Here is a 16,472-nt window from a genome sequence, read left to right as displayed (position 1 = left end):
GCTGGCTGCCGGTTAGCCGGACAATCAAGAGTCACCCCTGCCTGTGCCCTGCACCTGTTTCAGCTCCTCCATCTCCTGGCCCAGCCGGCCTTCTGAGCAGCTCTTCTCCGACTCCACGCGCTGCAGCTGCTCCTGCAGCTCCCGGATGCGCTTCTCCTGCGCCTTGTCCTCCCGCAGCAGCCGCTCCACCTCCTCGCTGTGGGAGGCTCTCAGTGCGGACAGCTGCTCCGAGAGACTCCGGTTCTCCCTGGCCTGTGGGAGGGGCAGCAGTCAAGAGCCGTTTCAGGCCTGGCAGGGTCCCAGGGGAGGAACTGGGTGATTCCTATCTGAGCACTGAACAGCGGGGAACCAGGAGGGGGAAATCCAGAGAAGCTGCCTGGGCCTCATCTCACCAGACTGCCCCCATCATCCCCCCAAAAGCCATACAGCTCCCCAGAAGTGAGGTGCTATCCAGTGCCTCCCGGCAACCCGAGCAGCGTCAGCCCCAGGACACTGCTGGGGAAACTGAGGCATAGGAGGAGGAATGACTTCCCCAAGGCCCATCACTTCTGGGTTCTGTTCTCAGCCCTGACACCCAAGTCCTGACTCCCAGTTTCCTGCTTTACCAGCCCTGGCATCGGTCTTTCCTATGCTAGGGCCGGGCCGGGCCTGGTGTACCTGCTCCTTGGCATTGGGCCACCTGCTGTTCCCAGGCTCTGCACATCTCAGAGGAACCATGAACCCCCCTGGGGCCAGCCTGTGTCAGAGATCCTGGGCCCTGCCCTGCCCCACCCCGGATGTGTTTGGCCCAAGAGCGCGCTGGCTTTTCCCAAGTCTCCTTTGCCCCCACACCAGCTTCCCAGGCCGCCTGATCCACCCCAGGGCAGCGAGATGGGGTCTGTCCACACAGGCCAGAGACCGTCAGGGGCGCAGGTTCGATTTAAAGCCTCTCCCCAGCAGAGAGCAACCCGCAAGACACGGGAGGCAGACAGATGGCGGCGCCAACTGGTAAATAGTCAGCGACAGAGCACGGCCTGCCGGGCACGAGCAGAGCCAGAGACGCTGCCGGGCGGGGGAGAGGGCGGACACGAGGCACCGTGAGGAAGTTACACAAGCGGCATCCGCTGGGTCACGCGGGAGAGGGGTGGGGAGAAGAAAAGGTTCAAAGGCTGCCAGGGCCTGAGCACGTGGTGCCCTCTAGAGCCACTCAGTCCCCGAGCGCCCCGTGAAATACCCGAGGAGACCAGAGCAGGGAAAGCCGCTGCTGCTTGCAGCCTTCCTCCAGCCCTACCAAGCCGGCTGCTCCACCTGCACTGCCTCACTCCCCACACCTTCGCTTTCCCCTACCCGCCCGAGGGCTGAGCCAGAGGGAGTTAGGTGGGTTCAGAACTAGAAATCTGTCCTGAGCCAAGAGGTCCAGGATCCTGCTCTGCCAGGAGAGCCCGATCCAAGTCTTCCTGCCGGGCCCTGGAGTCAGGTACTGCTGGGCCGGAAAAGAACCAAAGTCTGGCTGCACTAATGGACAGTGCTTCCCAGGAGAAGGGTAGAGAGGCCTTTCCCCCAGGCACCTTCTCAGCACAGAGTGATCAGAGATTGTTCAGTATCATTAAGGGAGTGAAATGCAGCCACCTCTGGAGTGGAGCATGGCTACTGCTTAACAACTCACAGGAACACGGAAGAGGAGGAGACGATCCAACGTAGACTGCTAGGGGAACTTAGCAAGGCAGAATGCAGCTCCCCAGGACTCTCCCAGATGTGCCCAAGGCTCATCCCAGCGCTAGAGACCCAGGAATCCCCCTGTAGCTCTGGGGCAGCAGGAGGAGCCAACCTACCCACCTGCTCATCCACTTTGCACTGCAGCTGCATCACTTTGATCTCCATGCCTTTGTTGAGCTGTTTGTAGTGCTCCACCGACTTGGCCTCGATCCGGAGCCGCCTCAGCTCCCTGCGAGCCCGCATGCGCCGGTAGCAGCACTGCAGATAGACCACCGCCCTGCGCACCCGAAGGTACTTGGTGCGAGCCAGCCAGCCCCTCACCGCGCTCTGGATCACCACAGCTTTCTGGCTTGCCACCATCTGGGTAGAGAGCAGAGAGCCGCCAAGGCTTAGGGCAGAAACTCGGCCAGAGCACCAGGTGCCGGCAGCTACGTCCTTGCACAAACAGCGGCCACAAGGGATCCAAGAACACGCGAGTGCCTCTCCCTGCACACCCAGCCCCATTCAAAGGCAACGGCCATTGGCAGCACCAGGGCACGTCCATCCGGCTGCAGGGGCCTAGCAAAGCAGTCTGTTACACCGCTCCATGCAGAGAGTCACTGGGACAAAGTGGGTGCAGGCAGGGGGTGTGCGGACCCCAGACCAGCTAACAGAGCAGGGACACGAAATGCCTGAGACCAGGAAGAGACAGAGCCATTTTGGAGCAGAGCACAAAGGGGGAAATGGCCCGAGCCACTACTCCAACTGCAGCAGCGTTCCATGGTACGGAGGCCTGAGCATACGCCAGTGGCCAATGCACAGCTGCAATGCAGACTCCTGGATTCTGTCCTGCCAAGGCAGCAGACTGGAGTCACCTGGGGAGATGCACATGTGGGACTGGAGGGCCATAGGAAGTGCTGTGGAGCGGGGTGAGCTGGTAATTCCTCTGGCCAGAGTCAGAGATTGTGCCAAGGGCACAGAACAGACAGGCCTCTGGGTTCTCTTAAAATCAGAGCTCAGATCTGGGGCCTGACTTGGCCCTGAAATTCTCAAGCGCCAACATGAGCAGCCGCCTTCTCAGCGGAGGGTCTGCCAAAGCATGAAGACCCCCTAAGCTTATTTCTACCAGCTTAGGCTAAATCTTCCCTAAGGTACATATTCTTCCTTGTCCCTCAGACGGTATCGCTGCCACCACCAAGTGAGTTAGACAAAGATTCAGGAAAAGGGCCACTTGGAGTTCCTGTTTCCCCAAAATATCCCCCCCACCAAGCCCCTTCACCCCCTTTCCTGGGGAGGCTTGAGAATAATATACCAACCAAATAGGTAAACAAGGTGAGCACAGATCAGACCCTTGGGTTTTTAGGACACTAAACACCAGTCAGGTTCTTAAAAAGCAGAACTTTATAATAAAGAAAAAAAGGTAAAAGCAGCACCTCTAAAATCAGGAAGGAAGGTAATTTTACAGGGCAATAAGATTTAAGAGAGGATTCCCCTCTAGGCAAAACTTCCTGTGTTTTTGTAACTTTGAATGTACAAGCTAAAACAAAAGATAAACCAACACATTTCCTTGCTATTGATTACAATTTTTGTAATCTTGGAGGCTTATTTCAGGTAGGGGTTTAGGAGATGTTTTTTCCTGCCCTGGCCCCTCTGTCCCGGAGAGAACAATAAAGAGCACAAACAAAGCTTCCCCCCCCTCAGCAGATAAGAAAGGTTCTTCTTCCCTTATTGGTCCTTTTGGTCAGGTGCCAACAAGGTTATTCGAGCTTCTTAACCCCTTACAGGTAAAGGAGGGATTTTTTGCTACCTGGAGCTGTATATCTATGACCCAGGCTCTTTCTCAGTTAGAGCAACAGCTCCAGGTTCAGTTCGCAAGAGACGCTGGGGCTGGGAGGACCACAAGGAAAGGTGATGCCTGCTAGATTACCAGCCCTGCTCTAGGTCCTGAGCACATCTGTGCCAGCATTGGCTGGGGGCTCCCTCAAACTGGGGTGACAAACAAAAATTTCCATCTGAAGCTCAGAAAAGCACCATTAAAATAGTCCATAAGTTTTGTTCAGCGGGTGTTGCCCCAGGGTGAGCCTGATACATAGATGAGACCAATTAGTATCATGTAGGTCACTATAAGAGATTCTATGTTATCAATAATTTATTACTCTAATTTCTCATAGCATCATCTTTAATTCACCCTTCAGCCGTGAGCTCTTACGCCTCGCAAGGGAGCTGCATGCAGGTCTTTCAGCGAGGCCCAAGAGATTTAGTTCTTGCAATTTTTCCCAATACAGAAAGATCAGCAGGTTGGACTTTTTGGGGGGTGGAAGTGGGGGAAAAGCCCTTCTGGAAAAAAATGGCACGATTCCCACAGTATGACGCCCACAAGCGCAAAGAAATCAGGTGGAAGTTTTCATGAAAGAAGAATCTGTCATGGACTTTTTTAGGTTAGAAACCTGGGAACAGTCCAACTGGACCAGATCGTCTGTCTAGTATCCAGTCTCGGATTGTGGCCAGCATCAGAAGTTGCACCTTGCTCTGAAATAAACCTCAACATTAAGCAGGTTAGAGTCTGCACCCTCCACATTAGATCTCCTAATCGCTTCTATTTATGAGAATCTCTAAACTCCTTTCCAACAGTTGTCGGCACCAACTGTGGCCATTTTTGAAAACCACCTCCTGGCCTGTCCTGTCATGGCAGATAATCAGCTGAACACCACGTCCCAGCGCAACACTGTGGCCAAAGGGCCAGCAGGATCCTTGGAGGCATAAACAGGGGAATCTCAAGCAGAGGGTATTTGACTCTGGTGCGAAAGCTGCTGGAATCCTGTGTCCAGTCCTGGTCCCCACAATTCAAGAAGGATGTTGATCATTTGGAGAGGGTTGACGAGAACGATGAAAGGGTTAGAAAACCGGCCATGGAGTGAATGAGCTCCTTGTGTCTATCTACTTCGCTTAACAAAGAGACGGTTCAGGGGTCACTCGATCTCAGCCTGCAAGTACCCACGTGGAGAAGGAAGAGCCAAGTGGAGTCTATCTCGCAGAGAAACGACCACCACTATCCAGCGGCTGGATGCCGAAGCTAGACCAGGGTCAGCGTGCTCACTGCTCCCAGCAGAGGCAGGGCCTTGGGGAAGGGGTGGGGTGGAATAAGGACATATCCCCTCCAGCCCCCAGCCCTGACCCCACCCCACACTCACGCCCCAGCCCTGACCCCTTACATCCCCCCCCCCACACACACACACTCAGGCCCCTGCCCTGAGCCCCGCAGCCCCACCCACCCCCCAGGCCCATGCCCTGAGCCCTGTACCCTCTCATACACACCCAGCCCTCTGCTTGACTCCTTCACACACACCCCCATGACCCCAGCCCTGACTCTGGCACCCCCTGCACATCCCCAGCCCCTCCACACCCCATGCACCCCCCACATCCTGACTCTTGCACCCCCCACATCCCCACCCAGAGCACCAAACGGGAGCTCCTGCACACACCCCCACATTCCCACCTGCACCCCTCACACCACATGGGAGCTGCCCAGGTAAGTGCCCCACACCCAAACCTCCTGCCCCAACCCTGAGCCCCCTCCCTCATTCTAGCTCCTGGCCAGACCCTTCACCCCCAGCCCTGTGCTCGGTCCACTCCCACCCTCAGCTCAGTGCAGAGAGAGGGAGAGAATGGCCAGAACCAGGGAGAAGGTAGCTACCCGCTGTATGTGGGCAGGGCCGGGACCCCAGACCGGCAGCGGGGTGAGTAGGTCTGGCAGCCAGGATCCCAGCTGGCAGGAGCCGGCGGATGGAACCTCTGAGCGGCAGCAGGCTGAGCTGCTCAGCCCACTGCCGGTCTGGGGTCCCAGCAGCCCCCTGCACAGCCCGCTGCTGGTCTGGGGTTCTGGCTGCTGGACTCTTGCCAGCCGGTGTCCCGGCCGCAGGCCCGCTGCCGGCCTAGGTGAACAGAACCCCAGACCAGCAGCGGGCTGAGCGGGCCGGCGGTGTAAGATCAACATTTTAATTTAATTTTAAATGAAGCTTGTTAAACATTTTGAAAACCTTGTTTATTTTACAATACAACACTAGTTTAGTTATATAATATATAGACTTGTAGAGAGAGACCTTCTAAAAAGACATTAAAATGTATTACCAGCACACGAAACCTTTAATTAAAGTGAATAAATGAAGACTCGGCCCAGCACTTCTGAAAGGCTGCCGACCCCTGAGCTAGACAGACTGGAAATAAGGTGCAAGTTTTGAACAGTGAGATAATTAACCCTTGAATTATTTATCAAGGGTTGGGAGGGATCCCCCCCCCCCCCCATCACTGGAAGTTCCAAAAATCCCAACTGCTCTAAAGAGATCTGCTCATGTTCGGAGGAATTCGTTCAGGAACTTCTATAGCTTGTGTTATGCACGAGGTCAGACAACAGTGCCTCCTGGCTCCTCCATACAGCAGTTACTTCAGACACTAAACTGACTCCACAGAAAATGCGATGCTAGAGCAAAAGCCGAACTCGGAGCTCACTGAAGGGCAAGGTCTCCGAGTGCGTCGCCCAAGCCCCTTTTCACCACCGAGGCCCCAGAGCATTCACTGGAAGAGTCAATCCAGGAACAGCAGTGAAAAGGAGCGTTATCCCATTCGGGCGAGTCGGAGCACAAGTTAGTTGGCAGTTCTCTAAAGCAGACATGCAGAAGACCAAATAGCACAACCCTGAACTGCTGAGGATTTATAGAATTCGGTTACCAAATCATGACTGAGAATTTACATTGCAACACTGCTCATTCAGAGGCGCGGGTGTGAGGCCCGATTCCAGTGAATCGGCTTAAAGCCGGCCCTCATCACTAGAGCCCGCTTCTTTATTCTGCGCAATCAATTCCTACTAATTAGTTCCTAATATCCAAGGAGAAACTTAGTGTGGCTATATTCCTTGCCACCCAGAAATTCTACAAAATTTACATCTACCCACACAGATTAACCCCTCATAAGAGAAACCAGAGGCCTTTTGCAGTCCAAGGAAAGCTCCTTTCCCAATACATACAGCCCAGCTTTCAGGGACAGGCTCTGGGAGGAGTTTTAGGCCCGTGCAGAAGCCCCACAATTCTGTAAGTTATACAGTCTATTTTAGATTTGCAAGGCCAGTAATATATCATGCTCCCAGCTGGCTCCTGCCTGCCTGTTGCTAGAAATAGGGGCTGCAAATTTCACAGATTTGCAAAATCAGCAAAATTGTAACTTATAGAATCATAGAATTCAAGATCAGAAGGGACCATTACGATCATCTAGTCTGACCTCCTGCAAGATGCAGGCCACATAAGCCGCTCCCCCCACTCCTTTAGCAAGCGACCCCTGCCCCATGCTTCGGAGGAAGGCGAAAAACCTCCAGGGCCACTGCCAATCTTCCCTGGAGGAAAATTCCTTCCCGACCCCAAATATGGCGGTCAGCTGAACCCCGAGCATGCGGGCAAGACTCTCCAGCCATATCCTCTTGAAAAAGGTTATATCATATCATTGACCCATTGTACTATTTACTTCAGTGTGGCACTTAATTGACCTATTGACTAAGCCCGTTATCCTATCATACCATCTCCTCCATAAACTTATCTAGCTTAATCTTAAAGTCATGGAGGTCCTTCGCCCCCACTGTTTCCCTCGGTAGGCTGTTCCAGTATTGCACTCCCCTGATGGTTAGAAACCTTCGTCTAATTTCAAGCCTGAATTTCCTGACTGACAATTTATATCCGTTTGTCCTCGTGTCCACATTAGCACTGAGCTGAAATAATTCCTCTCCTTCCCTGGTATTTATCCCTCTGATATATTTAAAGAGTGCAATCATATCTCCTCTTATCCTTCTTTTGGTTAAGGAAAACAAACCGAGCTCCTCAAGTCTCCTTTCATACGACAGGCCTTCCATTCCTCGGATCATTCTAGTGGCCCTTCTTTGTACCCGTTCCAGTTTGAATTCATCCTTCTTAAACATGGGAGACCAAAACTGCACACAATACTCCAAATGAGGTCTCACCAATGCCTTATATAACGGGACTAGCACCTCCTTATCCCTACTAGAAATACCTCGCCTAATGCATCCCAAGACCGCATTAGCTTTTTTAACAGCCACATCACATTGCCTACTCATAGTCATCCTGCGATCAACCAGGACTCCTAAGTCCTTCTCCTCCTCCGTTACTTCCAACTGGTGCGTCCCCAGCTTATAACTAAAATTCTTGTTAGTCATCCTTAAATGCATAACCTTACACTTCTCACTATTGAATTTCATCCTGTTACTAATACTCCAGTTTACAAGGTCATCCAAATCTCCCTGGAGGATATCCCGATCCTTTTCCGAATTGGCAATACCTCCCAACTTGGTGTCATCCGCAAACTTTATCAGCCCACTCCTACTCTTGGTTCCCAGGTCAGCAATAAATAGATTGAATAAAATCGGACCCAAAACCAAACCTTGAGGAACTCCACTGGTAACCCCCTCCAACCCGACAGTTCCCCCTTCAATACGACCCTCTGCAGTCTCCCCTTTAACCAGCTCCTTATCCACCTCTGGATTTTCATTTCGATCCCCATCTTTTCCAATTTAACCAGTAATTCTTCATGCGGTACCGTATCAAACGCCTTACTGAAATCCAGATATATTAGATCCACCGCATTTCCCTTGTCTAAAAAAATCTGTTACTTTCTCAAAGAAGGAGATCAGGTTGGTTTGGCACGGTCTACCTTTTGTAAATCCAACTTGGCTCAGAGCAAGTGTTTCTGCAGCGTGTAAGACACGTGTTAATAAAATGTTAACAAAACAAGCAGTGAATAGTTAAGTCTAGAAGACTTGAACAGCTATTTTTTTTTTAACTACACAGGGTGTGTATGGCATTATATCCAAAAACCCTGTGCTGAAAATATTTAGGTTGCAAAGGTAAGCATTTCAATGTTGGGAAATGCCAGAGTTTTAGGTTGCATGGGTAACCCTACTCAGCCCCAGCTAGAGCTAATGGAGTAACCGGTAGCAGTAGTAGGTTATCTTCTATATGACCAGCCACTAGAGGGAGATGGCAACAGTTTGCCACTGGCTTTCACAGCTGTTTGAAAAAACATCTGGATTAATTCCTGGTTGTATTGGGGGGAAAATGTGCTCTGGCAGTTCAACCCTTCTACCCCCAGCTTGTCCCATCCCCTGGTTCCTGTTCCCAACCCCACCCACCCTACTGACCCCTTCCCACTGGGTCCTGCAGCCCACTTCCCTGCTCTGCATTTCAGCCAGGCTGTTTGCAGAGGGCACAGAGCACAGGAGAGATTTTCCCAGCTCTCAGTTCTAGTGACTGGAGCCTCAGGGTTGGTCTACACTACAGTTAAAAACCTGCAGCTGGCCCATGCCAGCTGATTCAGGCTTGCAGGCCTCAGGCTGTGGGGCTGTTTCACTGCCATGTAGACTCCTGGGCTCGGGCTACAGCCCAAGCTCTGGGACCCTCCCAACTCACAGGGTCTGAGCTCAGGCACCAGCCTGAGCCTGGAAGTCCAAGTGAGCTGGCACAAGGCAGCCGGGGGTTCAGTTGCAGTGTAGACACACCTCTGGTGCCAGGAGGAGCAACTGCAGGGAGAATCTTGCTCACCCCCAAACCGGAACACGGTCAGGGCAGACAATCTGAGCTGCAAAACTCTAACAAGAGTGAGCGCGACCAAACGACCTAAGTTCTCAGAGGTTTTAGTTCTGCCAATTTGAGCACTTTATGGGGGCAGCAAAAGGTCCCTCTGACACCACGGTGACCCCCTCCCTCCCCACTCATGCCAAATTTCAAGGCCGTGCTGCAAAGCAGCTGTACCAGAACTCTGCAATGAGACCATGTCAGTATATAAATGAAAAAACAAATAAAGAGACGGGCAAGGAATAGTTTTCCCTAAGCTTGTTCCTGGAAACAGCAGAACCACTTTGGCCAAAGCCTTTTAATCCCATTTCAAACACGAGCAAGTCAAAGTGCACCAGGGGATTTTTAAACACACAGCAGCAAGCGTTGTGGTTCTGGGGCAGGTCTGAGACGTGGAGCACCCACTGCTCCTATAGCCTTCAAGCAGAGTGGGAGGGAGAGCTCAGTGGTTTGAGCAATGGCCTGCTAAACCCAGGGTTGAGAGTTCAATTCTTGAGGGGGCCACTTGGGGAACTGGGGCAAAATCTGTCAGGGACAATACTTGGTCCTGCTGTGAAGAGCTGGGACTGGACTCAAGGACCCTTCCAGTTCTAGGCGATAGACTATATGGAGATAAATATTGCAAGTCTTCATCTGTGAGAAAAGGAAACCCAGGGCTGAGCTCAATCCTTGAGAAATCTAGGGCAAAAGTCTGTCTGGGGCTTGGTCCTGCTTCAAGCAGGGGGTTAGACTAGGTACCTCCCGAGGTCCCTTCCAACCCTGATATTCTATGATTCGATGGAGTTGAGCGTGTGTAACGCATGCCTGTTTGGTGTGGTACTCTGCCCCCTTCTTACGGCACCTAAACCTTCTAGAGATTGAGTCTGAAAGAGCCTGTGGCTTTTAGCTCATGCAGTAGAGACTCGTACGCTAAACGTCAAGGTTCAATCCCCTCCACAGCATTATGCATGTTCAACAAAACTGAACATCACAAGAAGTCCCTTGATCTCGCTTGTAGTATTTCCCTACTTCACCATCGATTCCCCCACCCCAATATAACAAAGAGCAGCTTGGGGGGGTCAGGAGGGGCAGTGCTTTAAACGGTGCTAAAATGAGGACATGCTCCGAGATGCAGGAGTGAATATGCCAATTTTAAACCATCGCTGCTCAAGATACGGACTCAGTTGTCAACTATAGCACCTCAAGCTGGGTACATTTGCTATACAGAGTCAGAGCTCCATGGGTTTTGCCTGTTTCATGTAGCAGTTACCCACCCTAGTCCAAACTAAAAAAAAAAAAAAACACCATGATGATTTTGAAAAATCAAAACCTATTTAAAATTAAATGTGAAGTTATAACAACCTACGCTAAGGCCTAAGGATATTATAATCAATTACAAAGTTATTTAAACTAAGCTTGGCAGCTGCCAAGTTTTCAAGAAAGTGAACTTGTGGAAGTCATTTGCTAAGCACCTGGAACCAGAGTTAGCTGAAGCAGCTTTTGACAGCAATAGTCTCTTCTGCAGGAGCAGAGCAAGTGTTTTCTTCACTTCAGTTCATTCAATTAGTTCAGTTCAATGACTAGTTCACACGAAGGTAAGAAACCAACTGGGAGTTTGGGGGGAGATAGGGAGGGAGAAGAATAGGAAAGCTTGTCTTCCACTCCAAGAGTAAAAACTAGATGAGAGGATGAGATCTACCACTTCTAAATCCTTGAAGGACAATGGTGACCAAAAATCAGTCCAATTCGGTAACTGAGCAATAAAAATCAAAATAAAATTTTAAAATGCAATATACAAACTTTGATAAACTTTCCCCCTTTACGTATCCAGCCCTATTTTTATTTCACTAACAATTTGAAAATGCTGATGTGCTTTTAATTGCATTTCCATCCAAATGGAACTGGACACAAGTCACAAGCAACAAGTTAACAGTGCTCCAGTAAAGAAATGCATCATTCACCATTTTCTAACAAAAATATAAGTGTGAAGAACCTGAATAAGTGTCTATAGTAATAGCATTTGCTCCTGGTTAGCATTTGCTCCTGCTTCAACACACAGCACAGAACGGGGACCCTCTCGGAGGCCGACAATTCCTTAGTGTCTGTAAAGGTGCTGGAGGTCAGAATAGTTTTACCAGCATCCACTCCTTGGCGATGAGCAATAACGGTCTCCGGATACTCGAGCGTCTCAAGCAGGTTTAAAAAGTGGGGGAGGGGGAAAGGGACACTCAAGCCAAATGGTCGTTCGCTTTGTGCTAGTTTCCCCAGAGACGAGGGGTCAGTCTATTGCCGAGCATTGTACAAACGTTAAACAAGGCTCTCGCCTTTTTGCGAGAACCGAGACCCCAGCATCCAGAGCACTGCACCTAGGAGCCTGTAACACGATATCTCGCCAGGTTTACAGGAAAGCCAGCACAGGGCACAGCCGGTCGGCTCGCGCCCTGGCTGGGGAGGAACACAGGGCAGCCAGACTGAGGAGGAGGTGGGGGCAGGGGAGGGCTTTTAGCAACAAGGCCAAACTTCTGATTTGTGCCTTTGGGACTTCAGAGCCGATGGGCCAGTGCTGAAAGCTGCGCCCTGGATGCCCGCAGCCTCCCTCTGCAGGAGGCCTGGATGTTGGGCGCTAGGCCAGGTCACTCGGCTATTGGGGTGAAGTGGGTGGGAATGGTCATTGCCAGCCCAGCTTGTCACCTGCCAGTGACGCGAGCCAGATGCTGCTGTTCGCCCCCCCGAGCAGGCAACGTTGGATGGCAGAAAGACAGGGCCCTAACTTAGGGCATCGCTGGGACGTTTTAGTGGGTGGGCTGGGGCAGATCATTGTAAACTACCCACTCCCTGCCACCTGTTCCCGGCCCCTAGCAATGCTATGGAGAGAGTACAGGGGGGCTCGGGATGCTCTGTCTACACTACAGACCCCACGCCAGCGTAATTCCAAGTGTAGACAGCATACGCCAACAGGCGTTTTTCCACAGGGGTAGGATCACCAGCACCCCGAATGCTGTTGGCCCTCTTCTGGCAGCATACGGTATTTACACTGGGGGTTGCGTCAGCGTAGCAATGTCCCCGGGGGGGGGGGGGGTTGCCCCCACCCCACCGCTGACCAACATAGCTAAGCCAGGGTAAGGTTTAAAGTGCAAAGCTTTTACAGTGGAGAGCAATAAGCAAGTGCCACGTCTCACTGCCTCCTGTAACAGACCAACACGCTTTGCCTAACAGCATGGCCAGTTTCAAACGGACATCAGCCACCCAGTGAGGTAGGTGGCCCTTGGGCCTGACACGCCATCCAGCAGGCCAAAGGTTTAGCTGCAGGAAGGTGCCACGCCCCAGCTTTGGCATCCCTGGTACTGTCCGTTTGAGAGCAGCTCTCAGCTGCTATGGAGCAGCAGGGACAACAGAAAGCAGGAAATAGAAGCGTTGAGGAGAGCCAGCAGCTTCGCAAGGAGACAAAGGCACAGCTGCCCACCATGCCAATCCAAGGGAGAGGCAGGCACAACAATCAGAGGTCAACACGGCTCCTGAGGAGCCCTTTAATGACCTGAAAACAACCCAAAGGACAAATCCTACAAAAAGTGGAAATGCAGCCAAGCTGCTAAGGAGTATAAGAAAATAGCAGCTCAAGTGCGTATGGCTAAAAGTCAGCTCGGCTGAGGTACAATACGAGGTCCACTGAGCAAGGGGCATAAAAGGCAATAAGAGGTGCTTTAGAGACATCAATAGCCGGAGAAAGACAAAAGAAACTCTAGGTCCTCCATAGCTGCAGGAACTTGGGGCACTGCTGCACCCCCGGCTTGAAGTGGTTTCTATCATATAGAGGGTTTACAGTTTGGTTCAATGGCTCTCAGGGCCCCCCACCCCCACTTATGGTTGCAAACCCTCCTGCTTTCGCCAGGCGTCTCCCAGAATCAGGCTCTATCTCCTGGAGGTTCCTGAAGCCACTGGGAGATTTTAGCCTGCTTAAAGTCCTGCAGCACAGCGAGGCTAAGGCTGGCTCCCTACCTGCCCAAGCCCTGTGCTGCTTCAGAAAGCAGCCAGCATCCCCCTGTGTGTGTGTGGGGGGTCTCCATGCACTGCCCCTGCCTGCAAGCACCACCCCCACAGTTCCCATTGGCCAGGAACTGCAGCCAATGGGAGCTGCAGGGGCAGCGCTTGCAGGCAGGGCAGTGCATGGAGATCCCCTGCCCCTCAAGGAACATGCTGGCTGCTTCCTGGAGCAGCACAGGGCCAGGGCAAGCAAGGAGCCTGCCTTAACCCTGCTGTGCCACCGCCCGGGAGCTGCCAGAGGTAAGGGCCACCCAGTCGGAGCCTGCACCCATCACCCCATCCTGCACCCCAACCTCAGCCCAGAGCCCCCTCCTGCACCCGAACTCCCTCCCAGAGCCCACACCTCCTGCCTGGAGCCCCCTCTCACTCCTCAGCCCCAGCCCAGAGCCCACATCCCCTCCCTCAAGCCAAGCCCCTGCCCCAGCCCAGGGGAAGGGAGTGAGGGTGGGGAAGAGCGAGCGACGGAGGGAAGGGGGATGGAGTGAGCGGGGCAGGGCCTCGGAGACGGGGTGGGGGTGGGGCAAAGGTGTTTGAGTTTGTGCGATTAGACAGTTGGCAACCCTACCCCCACTGTACAAACTGTTCCGGCACCTCTGACAGCCATAACTGAGACCATCAAGGCAGCGGAGGTGTTGGTGGCTATTTTGCTTCAGTCCTCACTAAAAACTTGTTAATATTAATGGGGTGTCAGGTCATCCCAAGGGGGGAGGAACACAAGCCAAGCCAGGGGAAGAACGGGTTAAAGGACAGCGAGGCAAGTTAAATGAATTCAAGTCAGCAGGGCCTGATGAAATTCATCCCAGAGTACGTAAGGAACTAGCTGAAGCAATTCCCCCTGAGAGCGCATGGAGGACAGGGGAGATGTCAGAGGGCCTGGAGACGGGTGAACACAGCACCTAGCTTTAAAAGAGGAACAATTACCTGGGGAATTACAGACCAGTCAGCCTAACTTCAATACCTCAAAAGATACTGGAGCAAATTATTAACCAGTTATTGTGTGTTATTTTTTAATGTCTAATTATTATTAAATAAAAATAATAAAAATTATTAGTTATTAAATTAATTAGTCTGTCAGCACCTGGAGGGTGACAGGGTTATAAGCAATGGCCAGTCTGTATTTGTCAAGAACAGTTATGACAAACCATCCTAATGTCTGTCTTTGACAAGGGCTCACTGGCCTAGTGGATGAGGGGGCAGGAGCAGACATGACAGATCTTGATTTTAGTCAAGCTTTTGACACAGGCTCACCCAACATTCTAGGGAAACGTGAGCGCCATGAAATTACTACAAGGTGGAGGCACAACTAGTTGAAAGACTGAACACAGAGTAGTTATCAATGGCTCACGGTCAGACTGTGAGGGTCAACCATGGGTCCAGTTTGGGTACCACGTAGAGTTGTGGGAAAAGCCCAGAGGAGAGCAACAAAAATAATAAAAAGTTTAGAAAACCTGAGCTCAGAGCAGAGGCCTGGGAACTAGCAGGGTGGGGGGTGCTGCAGCCCCCCTGGGTTTTACACGGGGCCGATGGCCCCAGGCCTCCACTCCCCAGCTGCCAGCCCTGCGCCCCGCACCGGGGTCCCGGCTGCCAGCCCTGCTTCCTGTGCCCTGGCCCCCGCTCTCAGGGCCCCAGCCCCCGCTCTCAGGGCCCCAGCCCCCGCTCTCAGGGCCCCAGCCAGCTACTGACCCTGCATGCGGGGTCCCGACTGCAGGCCCCGTGCCCAGGACACCACTCCTGGCCCAGCGCCCCCCCCCCCCCCAGCCTTTGCCCCCTTACCCCTGTCTGGGACCCCCCCCCCAGTCCCAGAGACACTGCTCCCAGCCCCAGCTGGGGGGAATGGGCAGGGGGCACCCCCACTATTAATAGGGGTCCAGAGCCACTGCCTCAGACGAAAGGTTAAAAAAAAATCCAGGCATGTTTAGTCTGAGAAAAGACAACTGGACAGGGAACCTGAGAACAGTCTTCAAACACTTAAGGGCTGTTAGAAAAAAAAGATGCCGATCGATTGTTCTCCATGTCCACTCAAATTAGGAGAAGACATAATGGGCTTAACCAGCCACAATGTTCCACTTAAACGTTAGGAAAATCTTGCTAAGTCTAAGGCTCCTTCAGCTCTGGGACGAGCGGCCCAGGGAGGTTGTGGAATCGCCGACGCTGGAGGTTTAAGACCAGGCTGGACAAACCCCGGCCAGGGCCAGTCTAGGGTCACAGGCTCCTGCCTCTCGAGGTCTCTACCAGCCCCACGTTTCTAGGAGCACAAAAATAGCAACCGAGCCCCCAATCCCAGGGAGGCTCAGGGCGTTCGCTAGGGCTGCAGGCGGCACATGTGAAGCCCCTGCAGAGCGTTGCAGCAGGACATGAACGGGTCACGGCCCTTAAGCACCGAGCCCTCGCCCCGAGGGGGCTCAGCCCCCAGCCTGTAAGTGCCGGGGGGCTGGGACGGTTTACAGACGTGCCTCTTCTGGGGAGTCTCCCGCCCCCACAGCCAGGCAGGGCTGCCGGCTGCACTAGCGGTGCCTCCTCCATTGAAAATAGCCGCCTCCCTGCGCTGGCGCAGACCCCGAGCTGCTATTTTCACTAGCGCAAGTAACAGCGTCCCTGGCGGGGTCTGCAGCGGCGCAGCCACGGCCGGGCCCGACACGGGGGCCCGCTCTGGAGAAGCCCGCCCCGGGCACTGCCCGCCCCGGGGAGCCCGGTCCGGAGCGCACCGTGCTCAGCTCCCCGGGGCGGGGCGGGGCGCGGCACCTACCTGCGCGTACAGCTCCGCGGCACCCATGGCGAGGGGCCCCGGAGCAGCCGGTGCAAGGAGCCTGCAGCCGGGCTGCCCAGGGCGCTTATGGGGCGGGCGGAGCGCGCGCCGCCCTGTGCACGGGCCGCCTGCACCTGGACTCAATCGCCAATTAAGCTGCTCCGGGCGCCCAGCAGCCGCGGGGATGGGCGCTGCAGGGCCCAGGTGCCCCAGCGCGTCCCCGAGCCTCTCCCCAGCTCCGGCTTCCCCTGGGGCCAGGCGTAGGTGGGGAGACTCCTGCAAGAGGGGCCCCACTTGGCCTGTGGATCGTATTCTAGCGCTTTGCACCCCAGGGGCCAGGGGTCACCCTGGGAGGCAGGGCCCCCTTGTGCTGGGTGCTGCCCGGTAGCAAAGGGGGGAGGCCC

The 16,472-nt window shown here is 53.4% G+C and overlaps 1 protein-coding gene across 1 annotated transcript; it reads right to left on the bottom strand.

Annotated features, from left to right (window-relative positions):
- Positions 1 to 9: 9 nt before the first annotated feature.
- LOC123372268 (unconventional myosin-Va-like) lies at positions 10 to 16,095 on the bottom strand. Its single transcript, XM_045020271.1, has 3 exons — positions 16,069 to 16,095; positions 1,816 to 2,055; positions 10 to 252 (listed from the first exon to the last, which is right to left on the bottom strand). The coding sequence occupies exons 1-3, from the start codon at positions 16,093 to 16,095 to the stop codon at positions 25 to 27; spliced, it is 495 nt and encodes a 164-aa protein (XP_044876206.1). The 3' UTR covers positions 10 to 24.
- Positions 16,096 to 16,472: the final 377 nt, after the last annotated feature.

The sequence above is a fragment of the Mauremys mutica genome, chromosome 6, assembly GCF_020497125.1.
Source record: "Mauremys mutica isolate MM-2020 ecotype Southern chromosome 6, ASM2049712v1, whole genome shotgun sequence".
Taxonomy (NCBI): Eukaryota; Metazoa; Chordata; order Testudines; family Geoemydidae; genus Mauremys; species Mauremys mutica.
This window is presented reverse-complemented; position numbering and strand designations above follow the sequence as displayed.

Coding starts and splice junctions, on each gene's coding strand:
- LOC123372268 (XM_045020271.1), bottom strand. CDS start 16,095: ATGGGTGCCGCGGAGCTGTACGCGCAG. Junction 2,056..16,068: donor CCGCGGAGCTGTACGCGCAG/GTAGGTGCCGCG, acceptor CTCTCTACCCAG/ATGGTGGCAAGCCAGAAAGC. Junction 253..1,815: donor AGTGCAAAGTGGATGAGCAG/GTGGGTAGGTTG, acceptor CCCCTCCCACAG/GCCAGGGAGAACCGGAGTCT.